We start from the raw sequence: 23,090 nt of genomic DNA, 5'->3' as shown, positions 1-23,090 counted from the left end.
GGTAAGAGGTCAGTTCCCCAGGTCTACACAGCTCATGCAGCGCCTCGCACGAGGCGGGATCAGCTCAGTAAGCTTTCCCGGATGGAACAAGTTCCGCTTCCGCAGGCAGATACTCGCTGTTGGTGTGAGCGCCGGGCGTCAGACGCCAGCTACTGCCGGGGCCTCCCTCGCGCGCATGCTCCTGCGGAGAGGCGGAGACCGGAAGGGTGGGGGCGTGGCGAGGTACCGCAGACTGCCGGCTCGCTCGCACAGCGGCCCGGCTTGGGAGGCGGGGGCGCGCCCGCGCTCGTTCGCGCGGCCGGCTGCGTACAGTAGTGACGGCCGCGCGGGAGAAGTCACATGACCGTAGCGGGAGCCTGTACAGTAAGAACCCAATATGGCAGCGGCGGTAGCAGTGGCAAAGGCAGCAGGAGGACCGGCCGCCCCATAGACCCCCCCGCGCACCACCCCCGCCGCTTCCTCTGCTTGGGTGCCCCCCCGGCCTGACTTCCCTTTTCTCCCACCTTTCCCGGCACCGCGGGAAAAGCAGCGCAGGGCAGAGCAGGCAGGGAGGGCGGCCGGAGCCCGGACACGGGAACCTCCCAGTCAGTTCAAGACCCGACATGAGGGAAAAGGGACGTAGGAAGAAGGGCAGGACCTGGGCGGAGGCCGCCAAGACGGTAAGGGGGAGGGGGCGAAGGGGAAGGCCGGGAGGATTTCGTTCCCTTGTCGTCCGCCAGTCGCAGGGGAAGGGAGGTCACTGGCCCAGCGACCCAGCTGAGGGGGCACAAAACCGCGCGGAGAGGGCGGCGGTTAGTGTCGGGGTTGCGATCCCTGTGGGAATGGAGGCGCCTGGCGGAACGTGATAGCCGCGGGGCCGTGGCTTCTCTCGGCGTCTGCGGCGAGTCCTCAGTGTTTTGAGGCTGTCTCTTGGGGTCACGTCGCTATCACCTCTGCTCTGTGGTAGCCCTCGCCCTGTCACGGGGAAGTCTGTGGTGCTTGCACGGTAACCGGTTCTTGTCCCTTGTGCGGCTGGAGAGCCCCCATTGGATGCAGATAGAAGGCTTGTGCGTGCATCCAGCCCCGGAAAGGAGAGGGGAGCGCTGGAGCTGGATAGAATTTACCCGTTACAGCGGACATGCCTATGACCCCGGGCCCCCTGCTTGTCTGGCTCCCGGAGCAGACGTGAGATCACGAGGCTTTTGTTTTTGTTTGGTGTTGGAGCCGAAAGTGCAGGAGGTGTTTAGAAACGAAGTAACAGGTGGGACTTGTAGAATTTTTTTTTTTTTCCTGTTTCCGTAGAGACCTACTCCGAACAAGGCAGCAATGCATGGTGGGACGTGTAGTTTACCCGGCCTTCACTTTTCCCTAGCCAAAGTGATGGTGGCCTAATGAAGTTGTAATTAGTGGGTAAAACAATTTTTCCCCCTAATTTTGTTATGACGAAATTTAGAGGTAGGTTTTAAAAAGTGAACTATTGAGGATTGGTGAGAACTTTTACCATATTTTAAGAAGAAAAATTTAAAAGCATGTTGTATGCAGAAATGAAATGGTAAGAGATAGTGAAGTTCATTCCATCGTTGAGGATGCAGCAGAAAAGTAATAGGGCATTAAACAACATTTTAATAGTGGAAAGTGAGAGGTGTTCACCCCTTTAATGGTGAATCATGCCAGTAATACTTCGACAACATAGCCCTTGTTAGTGAACCCTTATGTCATATGGTTTATTTTTTAATGAGGTTTTTTAAAATATGAAAGTAATGTTACTGTGGGGAAATTTGGAAAATTATAAAAAAGAAAATTTTTAAAAAATCACATTTATTTCACCCCTCGTCTGTATCTGCTAACATTTGGTATATTACCATCTAGTCTCTTTTATTTATTTCCTCAAATCTAGGTCATACTGTTTATTCAGTCTTGTGCATTTGTTTGTAAACTTTGTGCATTTGTTTTGTAAACTTTATGCATTAGGAGGTTGATGAGTCTTCAATTTTTATTTCTCTTAGTTGGAAATGTAAAAAAGTTAAGAAATAATAGCACATTTTACTTTTCTGGGTGTTTTCACTTACAATATATCTTGGTATATCTTCCTGTGCTAGAAGTTTCTCTCTAAAAGATAAGACTCCTATACTTTTTTTGATGGTGTAGAGGTTGCTTCCCCACAGAGGACTATTTTACTCTCCACTTGGTGGATACCTGAAGACCTCTTTCTGTTAATAAAAGAAGCATGATGAATTTTAATTATAGGTAAGCAGACCTGGACCCTAATTTATGCTAATTAATTTTAAGTTCCTAGGATCTTTAAAATTTTTTTTTTTATTAAAAATATTTTGGGCCGGGCGCGGTGGCTCAAGCCTGTAATCCCAGCACTTTGGGAGGCCGAGACGGGCGGATCATGAGGTCAGGAGATCGAGACCATCCTGGCTAACACGGTGAAAACCCGTCTCTACTAAAAATACAAAAAACTAGCCGGGCGAGGTGGCGGGCGCCTGTAGTCCCAGCTACTCCGGAGGCTGAGGCAGGAGAATGGCGTAAACCCGGGAGGCAGAGCTTGCAGTGAGCTGAGATCCGGCCACTGCACTCCAGCCCGGGCTACAGAGCAAGACTCGTCTCAAAAAAAAAAAAAAAAAATTTGTAGAGACAGGGTCTTGCTATGTTGCCCAGGCTAGGCTAGTCTTGAACTCCTGGGCTCAAGCAGTCCTCCTGCCTTGGCCTCTCAGAGCACTAATATTAGAGAAGTTTCTAGACTCTTTAGAGTGTTTTTTGCATTATGATTCCTTTGATAAAATAGTCATTGGGAGATTGTGACAAATAGGAAAAATTAGTCTGCAACTACTTAGCTTTTCCTATGTTAGTATATTTGCTCATTTCATGCCCTAGCTAGCTATGTGAAAAATAGTATTTAAAAGATGGAAAGACTACTTTGATTAGTAGAGTTCTTGAGGGGACCAGTATATTAGTAGCTTGGTATTTTTCTTTGATTCTGGCAAATACATAAAGCCCCAGTCTCAGTGAAAATGTGTTTTAGAAAGAGAATGATGACACTAAAGTTTTTCTTTTTCTAATAGCCAAAATCTAGAAAACATTCTTAGTTTTGGAGGGTTATTTTATTACCTATAAGTGAGGGAATTAAACTAAATCTCGGTATTCAAAATATTTATGTTTTTAGGATAAATAGATGAAAATAAAAGAAGGACTAGGCAAAGGTACATTTGTAATATTTCAGACTGCAGAATAATGAAATCAGAAAATTAGTGAGTTGACAAATGAAAGTAACTTTGACCTAAATAAGAATGCTAGTATTTAGATACAAAGGAATAGGAAAAGAGGTTTTAAGGCTTAAACTTATTTCTTACGCATTAGGATGTCAGGTGTTTGAGGAACAGTTTCATCAAGGAAGCAAGGGTCTGTTTCTTATTTCATGTGTTTTTGGTACCTCCATTGTAGAACGATCATGTTTTAGAGAGTACTATTAAAATAGGGTTGTTTTCCTGACCAATAATATAGCAATAGATATATTCAACACATTAAATGTCAGTATGTGATACTGGGATGATATGGGGTGTGTGTATATATGTGGAAGTGCTACATGGTTTGATGTAAGGTTAGTATAAACTAAACAAAATAGTAAGATTCATAATAATAATTATTATTATAATTTTATTTCTTTATTTAGAATGGGTTTTGCTATGTTGCCCAGGCTGGAGTGCAATGGCTTCACAGGTGTGATTGTGGTGCGCTAAAGCCTTGAACTTCTGGGCTCAAGTGATCATCCTGCCCTAGCTTCCCAAGTAGCTGGGACTATAGGCATGTGCCACTGTGCCTGGCTTCATAATTATTATATAATAGTAGATTATGCCAAAAGGCTGATAAAATAAACTTGAATGTATACACTGGCTCCAGTAACTAAGGATACCAGGGAAAGGTGATGGAGCTGCGATTCAGCTGATCTTGAATGCGTGTTCACTACACTGGACTGCCTCCCTGTTGATCTTAAATTTGTCTTATTTAAATATGCTAGTTATAAAAAGCATTCTAGTATTTAGTTAGCAGTTTCACATGTTTTACTTTTTTTTATTTTTTTTTTGAGACAGGATCTTGCTCTGTCGCCCAAGCTGGAGTGCACTGCCACGATGGCGGCTCATGGCAACCTCAACCAACCCCTCAAGCGATCCTCCTGCCTCAGCCTCCTTAGTAGCTGGGACTGCAGGCGTGCGCCACCACTCCCAGCTAATTAAATTTTTTTTTTTTTTGGAGAGACAGAGTCTCCCTATGTTGCTCAGGCTGATGTCAAACTCCTGGGCTCAAGTGATCCTCCTGCCTCAGCCTGCCAAAGTGCTGATATTATAGGTGTGGTCCCGCATACTCAGCTGCATGTTTTAAATTTTAAGGGCAGTAGTGATGGTGATAATGAATTATTTAAGTGAGAGATAAACAGTGTAGTGTTTAGTACAATTTAAATTGAAAAACTTGTAGCTAACCAGGGATATTGAGAACCATTACATTGACTTTATTTTATTTTTTGAGCCAGGGTCTCACTTTGTCACCAAGGCTAAAGTGCAGTCTTGTGATCAGGGCTCACTGCAACTTCCATGTCCTGGGCTCAAGGGCTCCTCCCTCCTTAGCCTATGGAGTAGCTAAGTACCACACATGTGTGCCACCATGCCCAGCTAATTTTTTGTGTGTGTGTGAGTTGGGGTCTCACTTGGTTGCCTAGGCTGGAATGCAGTGGCGTGATCTTGGCTCCCTGCAACTTCTGACTGCTGGGCTCAAGCAGTCCTCCTGGCTCAGCTTCCCAAGTAGCTGGGACTACAGGCATGCGCCGCCATGCCTGGCTGATTTTATTTTTTGTAGAGATAGGGTTTCGTTGTGTTGCCCAGGCTGGTCTCAAACATCTGTACTCAAGTGATCTGCCCACCTCGGCCTCCCAGTGTGATGGGATTACAGGTGTGAGCCACTGCGCCGGGACCACAGCTAAGTTTAAAAATTTTTTTTGTAGAGACGGGGTCTCGCCAAGTTTCCCAGGCTGGTCTTGAACTCCTGGACTCAAGTGATCTGCCTGCCTCGGCCTCCCAAATTGTTAGGATTACGGATGTGGGCCACTGCACCCTGCCTGCATTGACTTTAGAACTATGTTCAAAATTAGGCTCATTAAAAAGAAAGATGAATCATCTAAATATTTGATGACATCCTGAGGGTTTTAGCAGTTTTTGCAAAGCAGAACTTTGAAAATAGCAGTCTTATTGATCTTGTTTGCTTTTTGACTTTTCCCTCATTACCCGTGGGTAGAGAAGCATTAAAAGGCGAAAGAGTCCCAAAAGGATAAATGTGTGTGTGATTGTAGGTGGAAGGGATAGAGAGGCAGACTTTAGGGATTATACACTTAAGGGACATTGGGTGGTTTTTTTTGGGAGGAAAATGATAAAAAAATATGAGAACCAAGGTGTGGGTGTTAGAGATGAGGAACATAACCTGTAGTGTAGATCTTTGGGATGTAATTTGTAGACTGAAGAAAAAGTTTTTGTTTTTTTTTTTTGCTTTAATTTTTTTTTTTATACTTTTTAAGTTCTAGGGTACATGTGCACAACATGCAGGTTTGTTACATATGTATACATGTGCCATGTTGGTATGCTGCACCCATTAACTTGTCATTTACATTAGGTATATCTCCTAATGCTATCCCTACCCCCCTACTCCCCACAATAGGACCCAGTGTGTGATGATCCCCTTCCTGTGTCCAAGTGATCTCGTTCAGTTCCCACCTATGAGTGAGAACATGCGGTATTTGGTTTTCTGTTCTTGCGATAGTTTGCTGAGAATGATGGTTTCCAGCTGCGTCCATGTCCTTACAAGGGACAGGAACTCATCCCTTTTTATGGCTGCATAGTATTTTTTGTTTTAAATATATAGACTTCATTCATTGGTTAATTATTGTTTTGAATGTACACAAGATTTTGGTTTTTGTCACTTACAACTTTTGTCACTGCTAAAATCCTCAGGGTGTCATCAGATATTTAGATGATTTATCTTTATTTAACTTTAGAAAATAAGGTGGAAGATAGAAAATTTCTGTTAAATATAGGCTAATTACTTTGATGTAGGAAGCGTAGAAAATGGAAATATTATTTTTTGAGACAGAGTCTCACTCTGTTGCCAGTCTGGAGCGCAGTGGTGCAATCTCGACTGACTGCAAGCTCCCCCTCCTGGGTTCAAGCGATTCTCCTGCCTCAGCCTTCCTAGTAGTTGAGATTACTGTGCCTGGCCAATTTTTATAATACGAATTATAGAAAGTAAAACCGGGCAGAATCTTGGCTCATTGATTACATAAACATTAGTGAGAAAGCATTGGCATGGGCTAAAAATAGAGAAACTGCAACAGTTAAGCTATGAGGATGCAAAGGAATAAGAATAATGCAACGGACTTTGGGAACTCTGGGTGGGGAAAGGGTGGGAGGGTGATGAGGGATAAAAGACGACACATTGGGTACAGTGTACACCTCTCGGGTGATAGGTGCACCAAGATCTCAGAAATCACCACTAAAGAACTTATCCATGTAGCCAAACACTACCTGTTCCCCAAAAACCCTTGGGGAAAAAAACAAAAAGAACTTACAACCCTCCAAGAGCCAATAAAGAGACTTCTGGGAAAAAAAAAAAATTCTCCTGAGAAACTGTCTGGGCTCAGTGCTTTTTGGTTAGCTAATTCCTTAATAATTTTGTCGGTTTATTCTGTGGAACTTAGTTTGCTTAAGCATCCTCTCTACTAGGGTCAATTTTAGTAAACTGTATTTTCATTAACAGTTATCCATATAATAGAGATTCTCAAATTTAATTGCCTAAAGATGTGGAAAATAATCTCTTATAATTTAAAATTTTTCTTTATAGTTATTTCTCCCTTATCAATGCTTACTTTGTTTATTTGTATTACTATCTTTTCTTCTTTATTAATTTTGCTGGTGATTTATCTATTTTGTGGGTGCTTTTGTTTTCCCCCAAATAAATGGATTTTGTTTATGAATTGTTTTTCTGTTCTCTGACCTTATTAGTTTTCACTTATACCTTTACAATTTTACTCTTAGGCTTTGTTTTGGTGTCCTTTGTTATCTTTCTTGCTATTTGAGTTGGGAATTTATTTAAGTTTTAATTTTTTTTTTTTCCCCTTGAGACAGGGTCTTGCTCTGTTGCCCAGACTGGAGTGCAGTGGTGTGATCTCAGCTCACTGCAGCTTCCGCCTCCCAGGCTCAAGGGATCCTCTTGCCTCAGCCTCCCAAGTAGCTGGGACCACAAGCACGCGCTACCATGCCTGGCTAATTTTTGTGTTTTTTGTAGAGATGGGGTTTTGCCATGCTGCCCAGCCTGGTCTCCAATTCTTGGGCTCTCACAATGGACCCAAAGTGTTGGGATTACAGGCGTGAGCCACTGTGCCCTGCTAATTTTTAATTTATGTAGCTCTTTGGTCTTGTGAATTTTCCTCTGATCTCTGCTTTACATTTATCCCATAGATCTGTTATGCAAAATTTTCACTCATTGTTTTTCTGAAATTCTGTAATTTATTTCAGAATGCGTAATTTTCAAAACAAGTGTGTGTTTACATTCATGAAATTACTTTCTGCAAGTCTATTAGTAGTAGTAGGTGACTTGATGTAACACTTTTTGCTTGATTGATCTTTCTTCTTGCCGTATTATTTAAAGTTCTCCTGCATAATTTTGTGTTAATTTCAAATTAGCTGGGTGTGGGTGGCGCATGCCTGTAATCTCAGCTACTCAGGAGGCTGAGGCAGGAGAATCACTTGAACCCGGGAGGTGGAGGTTGCTGTGAGCTGAGATCGTGCCATTGCACTCCAGGCTGGCCAACAAGAACGAAACTCCATCTCAAAAACCAAAGTAAATAAAATTTTCTGTTAACTTCATAATTTCTTCTGTCCTGTTTTTATTCCTCTATCCTGAAAGCCCACAAGCCTCCTAGTTTGTTGAAGGGGAGGGAAAAACAGAGTCTTTTTTGAACACTTAAATTAAAAATTTCTATGAAAGGTGGTGCTGCTGCTGCTACTCCTGCATCTCTTGTAGAATTCTGAAAGGCGTTGAGAAAATAACCTCAGGTTTGCAAAAGTCCTTTCTGCTTCCCCCTCCACAGATTCTATCTACTCTTGAGAGGCTGGACAATTTTGCTGTGGGACTTTTTTTTCCCCCCCTCTACAAAAGCTGTCTGGAAGGAGGCCAGTGTGTGAAGATATAACTAAACTTGCTATCTTTGTCCTGTTTACAAAAAAACTCTGAATACCCCTCTACTTCTGTATTCTTTCTTTTTACATCTCATAGAGGCCATCCTCATAGTTTATGGTAATTTATAATTTAGTATTTTTAGTACAGTGTGGATTATTATGTTTTTACTGTTGTTAAAAGGTTGTTGAATGAACTAAATTTTAGAACTCTCAATATGATTTAAAAACTGTTATTTGCTTTAAATTTATTTCCTATTCAAGTTATATAGGCTCATTATTTTTTTAAAAAAACAAGTATGTAAAGAGTTAATTCTAGATGAGTCAGTATACTGAAAATGGGAATTAAGTGAAAGTCTGCATACTGAAATATTGAAAATATTTACTTACCGTACTGAAATTAACTCTGGTTGATAGTTACATATGGCTTTCTGGATTTTTTTTTTTTAACCTCATGTATACAAACAGGAATACCTTTATTTTACGTGAAATTCTATAACTTTATTTTATGAATATCATGGATATCTTTTCATGTCATTGCTTGTATATTTAATATCTGCCTTATCCTTTTTTTCTTTTTTGAGGTGGAGTCTTGCTTTGTCACCCAGACTGGAGTGCAGTGGCATTCAGTCACAGCTCACTGAAGCCTTGGCCTCCTGGGCTCAAACGGTCCTCCCACCTCAGCTTCCTGAGTAGCCAGGACCACAGGGGTGTGCCACTAGACCAGGGTAATTTTTTTTTTTTTTTTTTTTTTTTGAGACGGGGTCTCGCTCTGTTGCTCAGGCTGGAGTGCAGTGGTGCAATCTCAGCTCACTGCAAGCTCCGCCTCCCGGGTTCACGCCATTCTCCTGCCTCAACCTCCAGAGTAGCTGGGACTACAGGCGCCCGCCACCACGCCTGGCTAATTTTTTTGTACTTTTTAGTAGAGACGGGGTTTCACAGTGTTAGCTAGGATAGTCTCGATCTCCTGACCTTGTGATCCGCCCGCCTTGGCCTCCCAAAGTGCTGGGACTACAGGTGTGAACCTCCGCGCCCGGCAATTTTTTTTTTTTTTAAACGGAGCCTGGCAACAGAGCAAGACTGCAGTGGCACAGTCTTGGCTCACTGCAACATCTGCCTCCTGGGTTCAAGCGATTCTCTTGCCTCAGCCTCCCGAGTAACTGGGACTACAGGCGTGCACCACCATGCCCAGCTGATTTTTGTATTTTTAGTGGAGATGGGGTTTCACCATGTTGGCCAGGATGTTTTCAATCTCTTCACCTCGTGGTCTGCCCCCCTTGGCCTCCCAAAGTGCTGAGATTACAGGCGTGAGCCACTGTGCCCGGCTGTGAAATACTTTTTTTATTGTGGATAAGAAGGAGGAAATTCTGTCTATGCCAGTAAGACTTTGTGCTCCTTTAAGACAGACTTTCTTTTAAAGTGTTTTTACTTGCAGACCTTAACTGAGTTTCTTAACATAGGAATGCTAAACCTTTTTTTTTTTTTGTACCATTTTAAAATTGGAGATTAAAGTGAAGTTTCTTTTTCTTTTCTTTCTTTCTTTTTTTTTTTTGGAGACAGCTTTTTACTCTTGTTGCCCAGGCTGGAGTACAGTGGTGGAGCTCAGCTTACTGCAGCCTTGACCTCCCAAGGTCAGGTGATCCTCTCACCTCAGCTTCTCGAGAAGCTGGGACTACAGGCACTGCCACCATGTCTGGCTAATTTTTTTTTTTTTTCCAGACGAAGTCTCATTCTTGTCCCCCAGGCTAGAGTGCAATGATGCGATCTCGGCTCTCTGCAACCTCCACCTCCCAGGTTCAAGCGATTCTCCTGCCTCAGCCTCCCGAGTAGTTGGGATTACAGGCGTCTGCCACCACGCTCAGCTAATTTTTGTATTTTTAGTAGAGACGGGGTTTCACCATGTTGGCCAGGCTGGTCTCGAACCCCTGACCTCAGGTGATCTGCCCTCCTCGCCCTCCTAAAGTGCTGTGATTACAGGCATGAGCCACTGCACCTGGCCAATGTTTTGTATTTTTTGTAGAGATAGGGTTTCAACATGTTGCTCATGCTGGTCTTGAATTCCTGGGCTGAAGCAGTCCTGTCTCCTTGGCCTCCTAAAATGTGGGGATTGCCGGTGTGAGCCATTGCTACCAGCCTGTTCTTACTTTTAAGAGAGGATAATTTGAATAAAGCTAGTCAAATATATTAAGTATTGTTTGCCATGAAAGCTGGTTGAGTATCTCCCTTTGTGAAAAAAAATTATGCTAAGACACACCAAGATATTTGCATCCAGAGACTCTTTTGAGTTACATTTGGACATTGGGAAATGTCTGTAACAATTCTTACGTCTGACCTTGCTTGACAGAACTAAAATCGGTTAACGGTAAATATGCATGTAGTTAGTTCATCTTGGACATCAGAGTGCATTGTAAAACTTGCTAATTATAGTATCCTCTGAGTAAGTTGATCCATCTTTTGGCAAAAATTATGTTGTGAGAGACTTTTCATTTGAAAATTTCTTGGCTACTGACATTAATTAGCAATTGATACTAGAATGGCCTTTCATTGGAGTTCACAGCCTGGGATGGCCCATGTCATCTTTAATCTTTAACTCACTGATGTTTGAATTATTCAGTAGTTGGCTTAGCCATATTCAATTTGGAATAAGTGTTCAGTGGTGTTAGTTACTTATTTCTAAATGGTATACAACATTTTAAATGTTTTGCTATTGATTTATAGTGACTAGTTTCCTGTCTGATTTGAGAGATTCTGACAAATTTTGTAAGAAACAGATGTAACCATGAAATACATTAGTGTTATGAAAGGTTTTCTTTTTTTGTGTGTATTTTGTGCTTGTGTAAAAATGTAAAAAGGAATGGATTACAAGACAAAGATAATAGAAAAATAGTTTTTATACTAAAAGGTGTGAAAGACATAATGGAAAAAGGACTGTTTTTAATAGCAACTTGTGAAGTGTTTTTTTCTTTTAATGAGGCAGTGTCTTGCTCTGTTGCCCAGGCTGGAGTGCAGTGGCATGATCATGGCTCACTGTGGGTTCGAGAGATCCTCCTGCCTAAGCCTCCAGAGTAACTGAGACCTCAGGCTCGTGCCACCAAGCCTGGCTAATTTTAAAATTAAAAAATTGTTTGTTGTTGTTGAGATAGGGTATCACTGTGTTGCCCTATCACTAAGTTGCCCAGGATGTCTAGAACTCCTGGGCTCAAGTGACCTTCCTGCCTTGGCCTCCGAAAATGCTGGGATTACAGGCATGAGCCACCATGCCTGGCTGGGAATAGTCTTTAAATATGTGGACCCTATTTGAGAAAATGAATTATTAGCTGGTGATTAAGGACATGGACTTTGAATCTCACAGATCTGGATTCGATCTTGGCTTTACTGTTTATTGTATTAGCTTGGGCTAGTTATTTAAACCAGGCTCAGACATTAATGTGCATAAGAATCATCTGGGGATCTTGTTGTAATATAGATTTTGATTCAGTAGGTCTGTGGTGTGGCCAGAGAGTCTTCATTTTTTTTTTTTTTTTTGAGACGGAGTCTCACTCTGTCGCCCAGTCTGGAGTGCAGTGGCCGGATCTCAGCTCACTGCAAGCTCCGCCTCCCGGGTTCACGCCATTCTCCTGCCTCAGCCTCTGGAGTAGCTGGGACTACAGGCGCCTGCCACCTTGCCCGGCTAGTTTTTTGTATTTTTTTAGTAGAGACGGGGTTTCACCGGGTTAGCCAGGATGGTCTTGATCTCCTGACCTCGTGATCCACCTGTCTCGGCCTCCCAAAGTGCTGGGATTACAGGCTTGAGCCACCACGCCTGGCCGAGTCTTCGTTTTTAACAGATTCCCAGGTGATGCTGGTGCTGTGGTCCAAGGAACATATTTGGAGTTGTAAGACTACATTTTCTTTTCCTTTTTTTTTTTTTTTTTTTTTTTGAGGCGGAGTTTTCACTCTGTCGCCCAGGCTGGAGTGCAGTGGCGCGATCTCAGCTCACTGCAAGCTCCGCCTGCCGGGTTCGCGCCATTCTCCTGCCTCAGCCTCCCGAGTAGCTGGGACTACAGGCACCCGCCACCGTGCCAGGCTAAGTTTTTGTATTTTAGTAGAGACGGGGTTTCACCGTGTTAGCCAGGATGGTCTCGATCTCCTGACCTCGTGATCCGCCCGCCTTGGCCTCCCAAAGTGCTGGGATTACAGGCGTGAGCCACCGGGCCCGGCCAAGACTACATTTTCTAAGCTGTCTCAATTTCCCTAACTTTAAAATGGGACAGTAATAAAACCTTCCATTTGAGGTGTTAAGTGATGAGGTGAAAATGTATAAAAAGTTCTTTGTACAATGCCTGGCATATTGTAAGCTCTGTTTTTTAATATTACTGAAAAATTAATAAATGGGGGCTGGACACGGTGGCTCACGCCTGTAATCCCAGCACTTTGGGAGGCTGAGGCGGGCAGATCACGGGTCAAGAGATCAAGACCAGCCTGGCCAACATGGTGAAACCCCATTTCTACTAAAAATACAAAAAATAAATTAGCTGAGTGTGGTGGTGTGCACCTATAGTCCCAGCTACTCGGGAGGCTGAGGCAGGAGAATCGCTTGAATCCAGTAGACAGAGGTTATAGTGAGCCGAGATTGCGCCACTGCACTCCAGCTTGGTGATAGAGCGAGACTCCGTTTCAAAAAAAAAAAGACTTATTTCGTGTTTTTGAGTAGAAAAACTAAATATATAAAGATGTTATTTCTGGGCCAGGGCTCACACCTGTAATCCCAGCACCTTGGGAGGCCAAGACAGAAGGATCACTTGAGGCCAGGAGCTGGACACAAGTCTGGGCAATAAAGCAAGACCTCATCTCTATTTTTTTTGAGATAAAGTCTTTTTTTTTGTTTTAAGACGGAGTCTTGCTCTGTCTCCCAGGCTGGAGTGCAGTGGTACCATCTCGACTCACTGCAACCTCCGCCTCCCGGGTTCAAGCAATTCTCCTGCCTCAGCCTCCCAGCTACCAGCCTCCCAGGTAACTGGGACTACAGGTGCATGCCACCACGCCCGGCTCATTTTTTGTATTTTTAGTAGAGACAGGGTTTCACCATATTAACCAGGATAGTCTTGATCTCCTGATCTTGTATTCCACCTGCCTCGACCTCCCAAAGTGCTGGGATTACAGACATGAGCCGCTGAGCCTGCCAACACCGTCTGTATTTTAAAAAAAATGAGAGAGGGAGAGCAATGTTATTTCTTAGCAGCAAATAAGTGCAGAGGTTTGAGACAGTTCTGATGAAAACCTGTTATATTTCAAGAAAGCCTCGTTTGCTGCTTGTTACTAAGAGTCAATGTGGAATCACATAGAGACTTAACCCAGCTGCCTTCAGGAGATTCTGTATACAATCCCACTCTCCTGCCTTACATCTCAATTGCAGACATCTCTACCCTAGATCTTCCCCTTATTTGCACAAGTATCTTTAGCTCCTCTTTTCTTCTCTACCTCCTGCCACCATTTTAGCAGTGATGTTTGAGTGTGAATCTAACTGCATTTTCTTTTTTCTTTTTATTTATTTTTTTTTGAGATGGAGTTTTGCTCTTGTTGCCCAGGCTGGAGTGCAATGGCGTGATCTTGGTTCATGGCAACCTCCACCTCCTGGGTTCAAGCGATTCTCCTGCCTTGGCCTCCCAAGTAGCTGGGATTACAGGCATTTGCCACCATGCCCAGCTAATTTTGTATTTTTGGAAGAGACGGGTTTTCTCCACATAAGGCTGGTCTCGAACTCCCGACCTCACGTGATCCGCCTGCCTCAGCCTCTCAAAGTGCTGAGATTAGAGGCGCGAGCCACTGCACCCGGCTGAATCTAACTGCATTTTCTTATTTGTTTAAAATTATTTTATTTTGGTCATGAGTAAATAATAAAATACTGTTTTCATCTTCTACTTTTGAACTTAAAAGAGTGTCTTCTGTTGTGTCAGCTGCACTTCATTTTATTCCCATCCGTTTATGTTGATTGAATACTTCACTAATTCTGTGCTATATGTTGGTGCTTATGGGAGACATGAAGAACACTGTCTTTGCCATCTTGGAGTTCACAATGTAATAGAAGGCAGAATAATGATTTCCAGAAGAGGTGATGATTTATACAAGTTTTATGTTTTTAGTTACTAAAAATACTGTTTTCCATTATACTTTTTTTTGCGGGGGATGGGGAGGGAGTCTGTCTGTGTTGCCCAGGCTGGAGTGCAGTGGTGCGATCTCGCCTCACTGCAACCCCCACCTCCCGGGTTCAAGCAGTTTTCCTTCCTCAGCCTCTTGAGTAGCTGGGATTATAGACGCGCACCAACACGCCTGGCTAATTTTTTTTGTGTGTATTTTTAGTAGAGGAGGGGTTTTTCCATATTGGTCAAGCTGGTCTCGAACTCCTGACCTCGTGATCCGCCTGCCTCGGCCACCCAAAGTACTGGGTTTATAGGTGTGAGCCACCGTGCCCAGCCTCCATTATACTTTTAATGGATTATTACTGATATTTATGAAAATGTATTTAAAAAAAAATATTGCTGAGTGCAGTGGTGCCCTCCTGTAATCTCAGCTACTTGGGAGACTGAGGGAAGAGGATCTCTTGAGCTCAGGAGTTTAAGACCAGCCTGGGCAATGTAGCGAGACTCTGTCTTTAAAAAATGTATAGGCTGGCAACAGTGGCTCACACCTGTAATCCCAGCACTTTGGGAGGCCTAGGCAGCAGAATCACTTGAGCCCAGGAGTTTGAGACCAGCCTGGGCAATGTAGTGAGACCTCATCTCTACAAATAATAAAAAAATTAGCTTGGCATGGTGGCACATGCCTGTGGTCCCAGATAGTCAGGAGGCTGAGGTGGGAGGATAGCTTGAGCACTAGTGTTTGAGGCTGCAGTGAGCTGAGATTGTGCCACCGCACTCCAGCCTGGGCTACAGAGTGAGAACCTGTCTCAATTAAAAACACACACACACACACACATATATATATATGTAAATCTCATGGGCATTTAGTGATTTGGTTGTTTTACAGCAAAGATGAAGGTGTTTTGCAGAGATAATTACAGTTGATCCTTGAGAAACACTGGTTTGAACTGCATGGGTCCACTTATGGGTGGATTTCTTTTCGTTAAATATGGACAGCCCTCTATATCAGTGGATTCCGCATCTGCAACCAAATGCGTATTGAAAATACAGTATTCCAGGGATGTGAAAACTGTTTATATGGAGGGCTGCCTTTTGGTACTTGTCGTATTTACAAGTTACATAGGGCCAACTTTGGGACTTGAGTTTTTTGATACCTGCAGATGGTTCTGGAACACATCCTCCATGGGCATCGAGGAGTGACTATACTCTGACTTTAATCAAAAGGGTGAACCTGACCTAATCAGGCAAGCCCATTAAAACACAATTTAGAGGTCAGAGAGAAGAGAAATGTGAAGCAAAAGAGATTTTCCTTCTGGTCTTGAAGCAAACAAGCCGTGTTGTGAATTGTCTGTGGAGAAGACCATGTGGCAAGGAATGGCAGGCAGCCTCTAGGAGCTGAGTGACTCCCGTCTAAGAGCTAGAAGAAAATAGAGCCTCAGTCCTGCATCCAAAAGGGACGGAAAGCTGCCAACAACTAACAACTGGTGAGCTTGGAAGAGCATCCCAAGACTCAGGTGAATTCACAGCCTTAGCTGATGCTGCAATTTCAGACTAGTGAGATCCTAAGTAGAGGACCCAGCTAACCTGTACCTAGAATCCTGATACACTTGAGACTGTGAGATAAATTTGTGTTGTTTTATTCTGTTTGATAATAAAACTTATAAATAAAATGAATCTGTGTTGTTGAAGCTGCGTAATAGCAATCTAATAGTAATACTAAAATTTGGGAGTATGTTGGAGCAGGGTTGTCTCAAAGAAGGTTTGACTTGGGTATTCTAGGATGATGGATAAAGTATTTACAAGTGAATGATAGGCAAGGGCATTCCAGGCAGAGGGAAGAGCTGAAAAGAGAAAAGACTGAAAAATGCAGGTTGTTCAATGCATGGCTAATTAACCTGTGAGTGTTATGTAGCATAATGGAAGACAAAATCAGAAAAGGTCAGTTGGGGACAAAATGTGAAGGGTTGTAGAAGTTGGGCTGACAAGTATTTTCTAGGAGTAATAGAGAATTTTTAGGCAGGAGATAATAATGTATATGTTTTAAGCAGATTGGGACATTTGTGGGAATTATTGTAGAGGGCAGGAAAGACTGGTGGGAGGAGAGAGAACTTTCTTTTGTTGTCTTTCACATTTTTCTCATTTCATACCTTTTTTTACCTATACTTATGCCACTTGCAGCTTTTCAACACCTAAGATTTTTTTGTTTTGTTTTTTTGTAAAGTCAGGGTCTCACTATGTTGCCCAGGCTGGTCTCAAACTCCAGACCTCATTCTGTCTTTGTTCCTTGGCCTCCCAAAACACTGAGATTACAAGTGTGAGCCACTGCGCCTGGCCTTGTACTTTTCTGCCAGCCTCCTGAAGTTTCCACACGTAAAAGAGGTCTTGGAATAGTCCACATCACAATACAATTCTCATTCTTTTTTGTTTGTTTTGAGATAGACACTGTCTCAACTAAAAATACAAAAATAAGGGCCAGGCGTGGTGGCTCACGCCTGTAATCGCAGCACTTTGAGAGGCCGAGGCAGGTGGATCACCTGAGATTGGGAGTTCGAGACCAGCCTGACCAACATGGAGAAACCCCGTCTCTACTAAAAATACAAAATTAGCCAGGCATGGTGGTGCATACCTGTAATCCCAGCTATTTGGGAGGCTGAGGCAGGAGAATCACTTGAACCTGGGAGGCGGAGGTTGTGGTGAGCTGAGATTGCGCCATTGCACTCTAGTCTGGGCAACAAAAGCGAAACTCTGTCTCAAAAATAAATAAATAAATAAATTAGCTGGATGTGGGGGCACGTGCCTGTAATCCCAGCTACTCAGGAGGCTGAGGCAGGAGAATCACTTGAACCCAGGAGGTGGAGGTTGCAGTGAGCCGTGATCACGCCTGTACACTCCAGCCTGGGCAACAGAGCAAGACTCTGTCTCAAATTTTTTTTAAAAAGTAAATATTGATATATTTATTTCTGACAAAAATTAAGGATACTTTTGCCAGGTGAAAAGCTGTTACTGGTTTGGAATATAAAAGGTCATACCTTGAGAACAGATGTGGGGGGCAAAAGGGGCAACTGTTTCCCAGTCTTAGTATTGGATTGCTTCATATGTGTTTTTCAGCTCTGTTTTGTAGCAGATAAAAGGTAGTAAATGACAAAGTTTTAATGAAAATGATTTTTCAAACTAGATTTCTTATTAGACCTCCCGTAGGGAATTTGCTGATTCTGAAAGTTGTCTATGAAAATGGAAGTTTTGTCAGGCGCAGTGGCTCACGCCTGTAATCCCAGCACTTCGGGATGCCAAGGCGGGCGGATCACGAGGTCAAGAGATTGAGACCATCCTAGGCAACATGGTGAAACCCCATCTGTACTAAAAATACAAAACTTAGCCAGGCGTGGTGGCATGCACATGTAGTCCCAGCTACTTGGGAGGCTGAGGCAGGAGAATTGCTTGAACCCGGGAGGCAGAGGTTGCAATGAGCCAAGATGGTGCCACTGCACTCCAGCCTTGCGACAGAGCAAGACTCTGCCGCAAAAAAAAAAAAAAAAAACAACAAGAAATTGAAGTCTTAAGCTTTAATGACAGTCTTAAAAATTGTGTATTTTTAACTTGCTGTGTGATTTTGGTATCCATATTTGATGGAGTAGGCAGACAATAGGGAAATGATGCATTTGTACCAAGCAAAGATCACAGCTGTCATCATGGTGCATTAATGGAATGAAGGTTTCACCATAGTTTGAATAAGAAAATGTGGTTACATGTGTTCACAGAGCACGTCTCAGGTCTCGTGCAGTTGGAGTTAAGACCATTGTGATGTAGTTAACAGTCCAACGTTAGTTTAATTTTTACTTGAAATGGAAGCTCATTGTTTTATATTTGGATTTTTAAAATTTTTTATATCATTTTTTATTTTGTTTTTGAGACAGAGTCTCGCTCTGTCATCCAGGCTGGAGTGCAGTGGCATGATCTCAGCTCACTATCATCTCTGCCTACCAGGTTCAAGCAATTTTTGTGCTTCCACCTCCCAAGTAGCTGGGACTTACAGGCACGTGCCACCACACCAGGACAATTTTTTGTATTTTAGTGGAGACGGGGTTTTGCCATGTTGGCCAGGCTGGTCACTCCTGGTCTCAAGTGATCCACCCCCTTCAGCCTCCCAAAGTGCTGAGATTACAAGCGTGAGCCACCATGCCTGGCCTATATTGGATTTAAATTGTAAATTTTAGCCCAGTGCGGTGGCTCACACCTGTAATCTCAGCACTTTGGGAGGCTGAGGTGGGTGGATCACCTGAGGTCAGGAGTTCAAGACCAACCTGGCCAACATGGCAAAACCCCTTCTGTAATCAAAATACAAAAAATTAGCTGGGCGCGGTGGCAGGCGCCTGTTATCCCAGCTACTCGGTAGGCTGAGACAGGAGAATTGCTCGAATCCAGGAGGTGGATGATGCAGTGAACTGAGATCGTGCTGTCGTACTCCAGCCTGGGCAATGAAAGCGAAACTCCTTCTCAAAAAAAAAAAAAAAAAATTGTAAATTGTAAATATGTTTTATTTTTGTAATTGTGTGAGAGCAATACGCCTAAGAGATTTATACCTAGTATAATTTAGTATCATTTGTGTATGTTCATATAAAATGTTGTAACTTAACCTGGTATGGTGAGAGTCCTGAGATTTTTTTTCTTTTAAATACTACTAAAGTTTGAGACATTTAACTTGATGTTTTCTGTGATTAAGTAAAAGATTACCCTGTGCCCAAAACTAAATCTAACTTTTCAAAACATGTTCTTCCTTTTATATATCATTTTCCTTTCTTTTATCAAGATTTTAAAAACCTAGAATCATCATCTGTGTTTTTAAGGTCACCTGCCACTAAAAGTCTTATGGATTTTTGAAATCTCTTTTCTCATTTCCATTTCCAATTCCAGTGCCTCAGTTGCTGTAGTTTGTGAAACTGGATTTCATTACCTGTCTATTAAAGCTCTCTGCAATCCATCTGACCTCCCTATTTTTGTTAGAATAATTTTAAAATGTGAGTCTTATTGTAATGTTTCTTTCTTAGTTTTTTGCTAACTCACTTGCCAGTAAGGTAAATTGAAGGCTCATTACCTGGCATTAAGAGTGTTTTATTATGATCTTACCCTTGCCTCTCTGTTCAGTTCTCTTTTACTGTTGCTGCTTTTGTGCCTAGTGCTCCACCATTAACGAGTGGTTCATGAAACATGCCATTTCTTCTGGACATACCTGTTTTGTTGTTTACTTTTTCTGAAATTCTCACACCTTTCTTCACTTGATTGAGTTCACTTCTGTTTTATTTTATTTTATTTTTAATTTTAATTTTCATTTTTTTGAGACGGGGTCTTGCTCTGTCACCCAGGTTGGAATACAGTGGCGTGACCTCGGCTCACTGCAACCCCCACCTCCCAGGTTCAAGCAATTATCCTGCTTCAGCCTTCCGAGTAGCTGGGATTACAGTGGCCCGCCACCATACCCACCTAATTTTTGTACGTTTAGTGGAGATGGAGTTTCACCATGTTGGCCAGGCTAAGTCTCGAACTCCCGACCCCAAGTGATCTGCTCGCTTCAGCCTCTCAAAGTGTTGAGATTACAGTGTGAGCCACCGCACCTGACCTGTTGTTGTTTCTTTTTTTTTTTTTTTTTTTTTTAAGATGGAGTCTCACTCTGTCCCCCAGACTAGAGTGTGCAATGACATGATCTCAGCTCACTGCAAGCTCCGCCTTCTGGATTCAGGCCATTCTCCTGACTCAGCCTCCTGAGTAGCTGGGACTACAGGCGCCCACCACCATGCCCGGCTAATTTTTTGTATATTTTAGTAGAGATGGGGTTTCACCGTGTTAACCAGGACAGTCTCGATCTTCTGACCTCGTGATCCACCCACCTCGGCCTCCCAAAGTGCTGGGATTATAGGCGTGAGCCACTGCGCCTGGTCCCTGTTTTTATTTTAAGTTCCAGAGAACTCATGTCCAGATAAGTTAATTGTTAATTGCTTCCTGCTGTGAGGTTTTTTTTTTTTTTTTTTTTAAGATACAGTCTCGCTCTGTCGCCAGGCTGGAGTGCAGTGGCACGATCTTGGCTCACTACAACCTCTGCCTCCTGGGTTCAAGCGATTTCTCCTGCCTCAGCCTCCTGAGTAGATGGAACTGCAGGGGCGTACCACCACGCCTGGCTAATTTTTTGTATTTTTTAGTAGAGATGGGGTTTCACCGTGTTAGCCAGGATGGTCTCAATCTCCTGACCTTGTGATCTGCGTGTTTCGGCCTTCCAAAGTGCTGGGATTAAAGGCATGAGCCACCATGCCCAGCTGTGAGCTTCTTTAGTTTGCATTTTAAAATTTGGTTGTATTTAAAAATACTGTATTGTAATGAATTTGTCCATCTGTCTTTCCTACCAAAATAAGAGCTTTTTTGAGGGCAAGAATTAATGTCTTCTAAAAATCTTATGTTTTGGCTGGGTGTGATGGCTCGCACTTGTAATCCCAGCACTTTGGGAGGCCGAGGCAGGCGGATCACCTGAGGCCAGGAGTTCTAGACAAGCCTGGCCAACATGGTAAAACCCCATCTCTACTAAAAGTACCAAAAAAATTAGCCGGGCATGGTGATGTGTACCTGTAATCCCAGCTACTTGGGAGGCTGAGGCAGGAGAATCACTTGAACCTGGGAGGCAGAGGTTGCTGTGAGCTGAGATCATGCTACTACATTCCAGCCTGGCTGACGGAGCGGGATTCTGTCTCAAAAAACAAACAAAAAACCCCACAAATTATTCTTTATCCTTAACACTTGTTGTGTAGTATGCACATAATCCAGGCGTTTAATAAATACTTGTCAAATTAATTTGAAATGTATTTTTTGACTAATTTTTCCCCTTCTTGTGGAACTGGATATTTAGATCTTGGAGGTCTAATGTATTGAAGATTGATTGAGTGGTTGGAGAATGGAATCAGTAATCATATGTACCATCATACTTTTGTAATTGTTTATATCCTGATACATGCCATTGTAATGTAAGTGAAGCTCCTTAGTTTTTCAGTGCCTTAAAACACTGTAATTTCTAGATTTCTTTGTTTTGTTTTGTATCAGTTTTAGGTATTTTCTTAATTATATCCAATCAAACATTTTGTTAGCCCTCCTTATTAATGTCCTAGACATACATAGATTTACTTCACTTCAGTGTTTGTGAAACTTGGTTCTAAGTTAGGATTAATGCATTATTTTTTCACTCTATTAATACTGATATTTAAAATTTAGTTAGGAGAATGTGTAACATAGGTTTCCTCCATTTCACAAAAGTTAAATGAATTTTTAAAATATAGGAATAATATGACTTTAACTGGAAAATAGAGGAAAAAAATCCCTCATCATTCTACCATCTGACACAGTACAGTACTTTGGAGTCTGATCTTCCCCAGTCTGCCTGCTATCATTTACTTTGTTCAATTTGATTTGTTGGGTTTTGTTGAGGATTTTTGCATCTATGTTCGTGAGAGATGTGGGTCTGTAGTTTTTACTCTTTTAATACTGGCCTGATAGAATGAGTTAGTAAGTACAGATGCTTCTTGATTTACAATAGGGTTATGTCCCAAGAGGCCTATTGTAAATTGAAGATATCCTAAGTTGAAAATACATGGCTGACTGGGAGCTTGGGTTCGCTGCTGCTGTCCAGCATCACAAGTATGGTTTCTACTGAATGTGTATGGCTTTTGAAGCAACGTAAACTTGAAAAATCAAATCACTGTAATTGGGGACTTTTTTGTATTCCTTTTGCTTCCATTTTCTGGAAGATATTGTAGAGAACTGGTATAGTTCCTTTAAGTGTTTTGTAGAGTTCACTAATAAACCTATCTGGGCCTGAGACTTTCTGTTTTGAAAGGTTAGTAATGATTAATTCAGTTTCTTTAATATATGATAGGCCTATTCAGATTATCTGTTTTTTCTTATGTGAGTTTTGTCAGATTGTGTTTTTCAAGGAATGGATCTTTTCTTCTATGTTATCAAGTTAGGTGGGCATAGAATTGTTCAAAATTTATTATCTTTTCAGTGTTCATGGAAACTGTAGTGATGTTTCTCCTTTCATTTGTGATACTAGTAATTTGTGTCTTCTTTCTTTTTTGCTTAGCCTGGCTAGAGGCTTATTGAATTTATTGGTCTTTCTAGGAAGCCGCATTTGGTTTTGTTAGTTTTTTCGTATTGATTTCTTGTTTTCAATTTCATTGTTTTCTGTTATAATTTTTATTCTATTCTGTTGCTTTGGATTTAATTTGCTTTTCTAGTTTTTAAAAATGGAAGCTTAAGTTTTGATTTTAGTTCTTTTTGTGTTTTGTTTTTGTTGGAGGAAGGATCTAGCTCTCTGTCACCCAGGCTGGAGTGCAGTGGTGTAATCTCAGCTCACTGCAACCTTTGCCTCCTGGGCTCAGGCAATCCTCCCACCTCAGCCTCCCAAGTAACTGGAACTACAGGCATGCACCACCATGCCCGGGTAATTTTTGTATTTTTTGTAGGGATGGAGTTTTACCATGTTGCCCAGGGTGGTCTTGAACTCCTGAGCTCAAGTGATCACCAGCCTTGGCCTCCCAAAGTGCTGAGATTACAGGCATGAGCCACCACACTCAGTATAGATCTTTTTTTCCCCTCTGAAATGGAGTCTCTCTCTGTCGCCCAGGCTGGAGTGCAGTGGCATGATCTCGGTTCACTACAACCTCCGCCACCCAGGTTCAAGCAATTCTCTTGCCTCAGCCTCTTAAGTAGCTATGATCACAGGCGTGTGCCACCACAC

At 42.5% G+C, this 23,090-nt stretch overlaps 1 protein-coding gene across 1 annotated transcript in view; it reads left to right on the top strand.

Moving 5' to 3' along the window:
• The first annotated feature begins 256 nt into the window (after positions 1-256).
• ASXL2 (ASXL transcriptional regulator 2) overlaps positions 257-23,090 on the top strand; it is a 153,952-nt gene continuing 131,118 nt past the window's right edge. Inside the window, exon 1 of the mRNA XM_038006656.2 lies at positions 257-659. Within this exon, the coding sequence (XP_037862584.1) occupies positions 603-659 (57 nt within the window). The 5' untranslated portion in view covers positions 257-602. The remainder of the gene's footprint in view (positions 660-23,090) is intronic.

This window comes from Chlorocebus sabaeus, chromosome 14 (assembly GCF_047675955.1).
Source record: "Chlorocebus sabaeus isolate Y175 chromosome 14, mChlSab1.0.hap1, whole genome shotgun sequence".
Lineage (NCBI taxonomy): Eukaryota > Metazoa > Chordata > Mammalia > Primates > Cercopithecidae > Chlorocebus > Chlorocebus sabaeus.
This window is presented reverse-complemented; position numbering and strand designations above follow the sequence as displayed.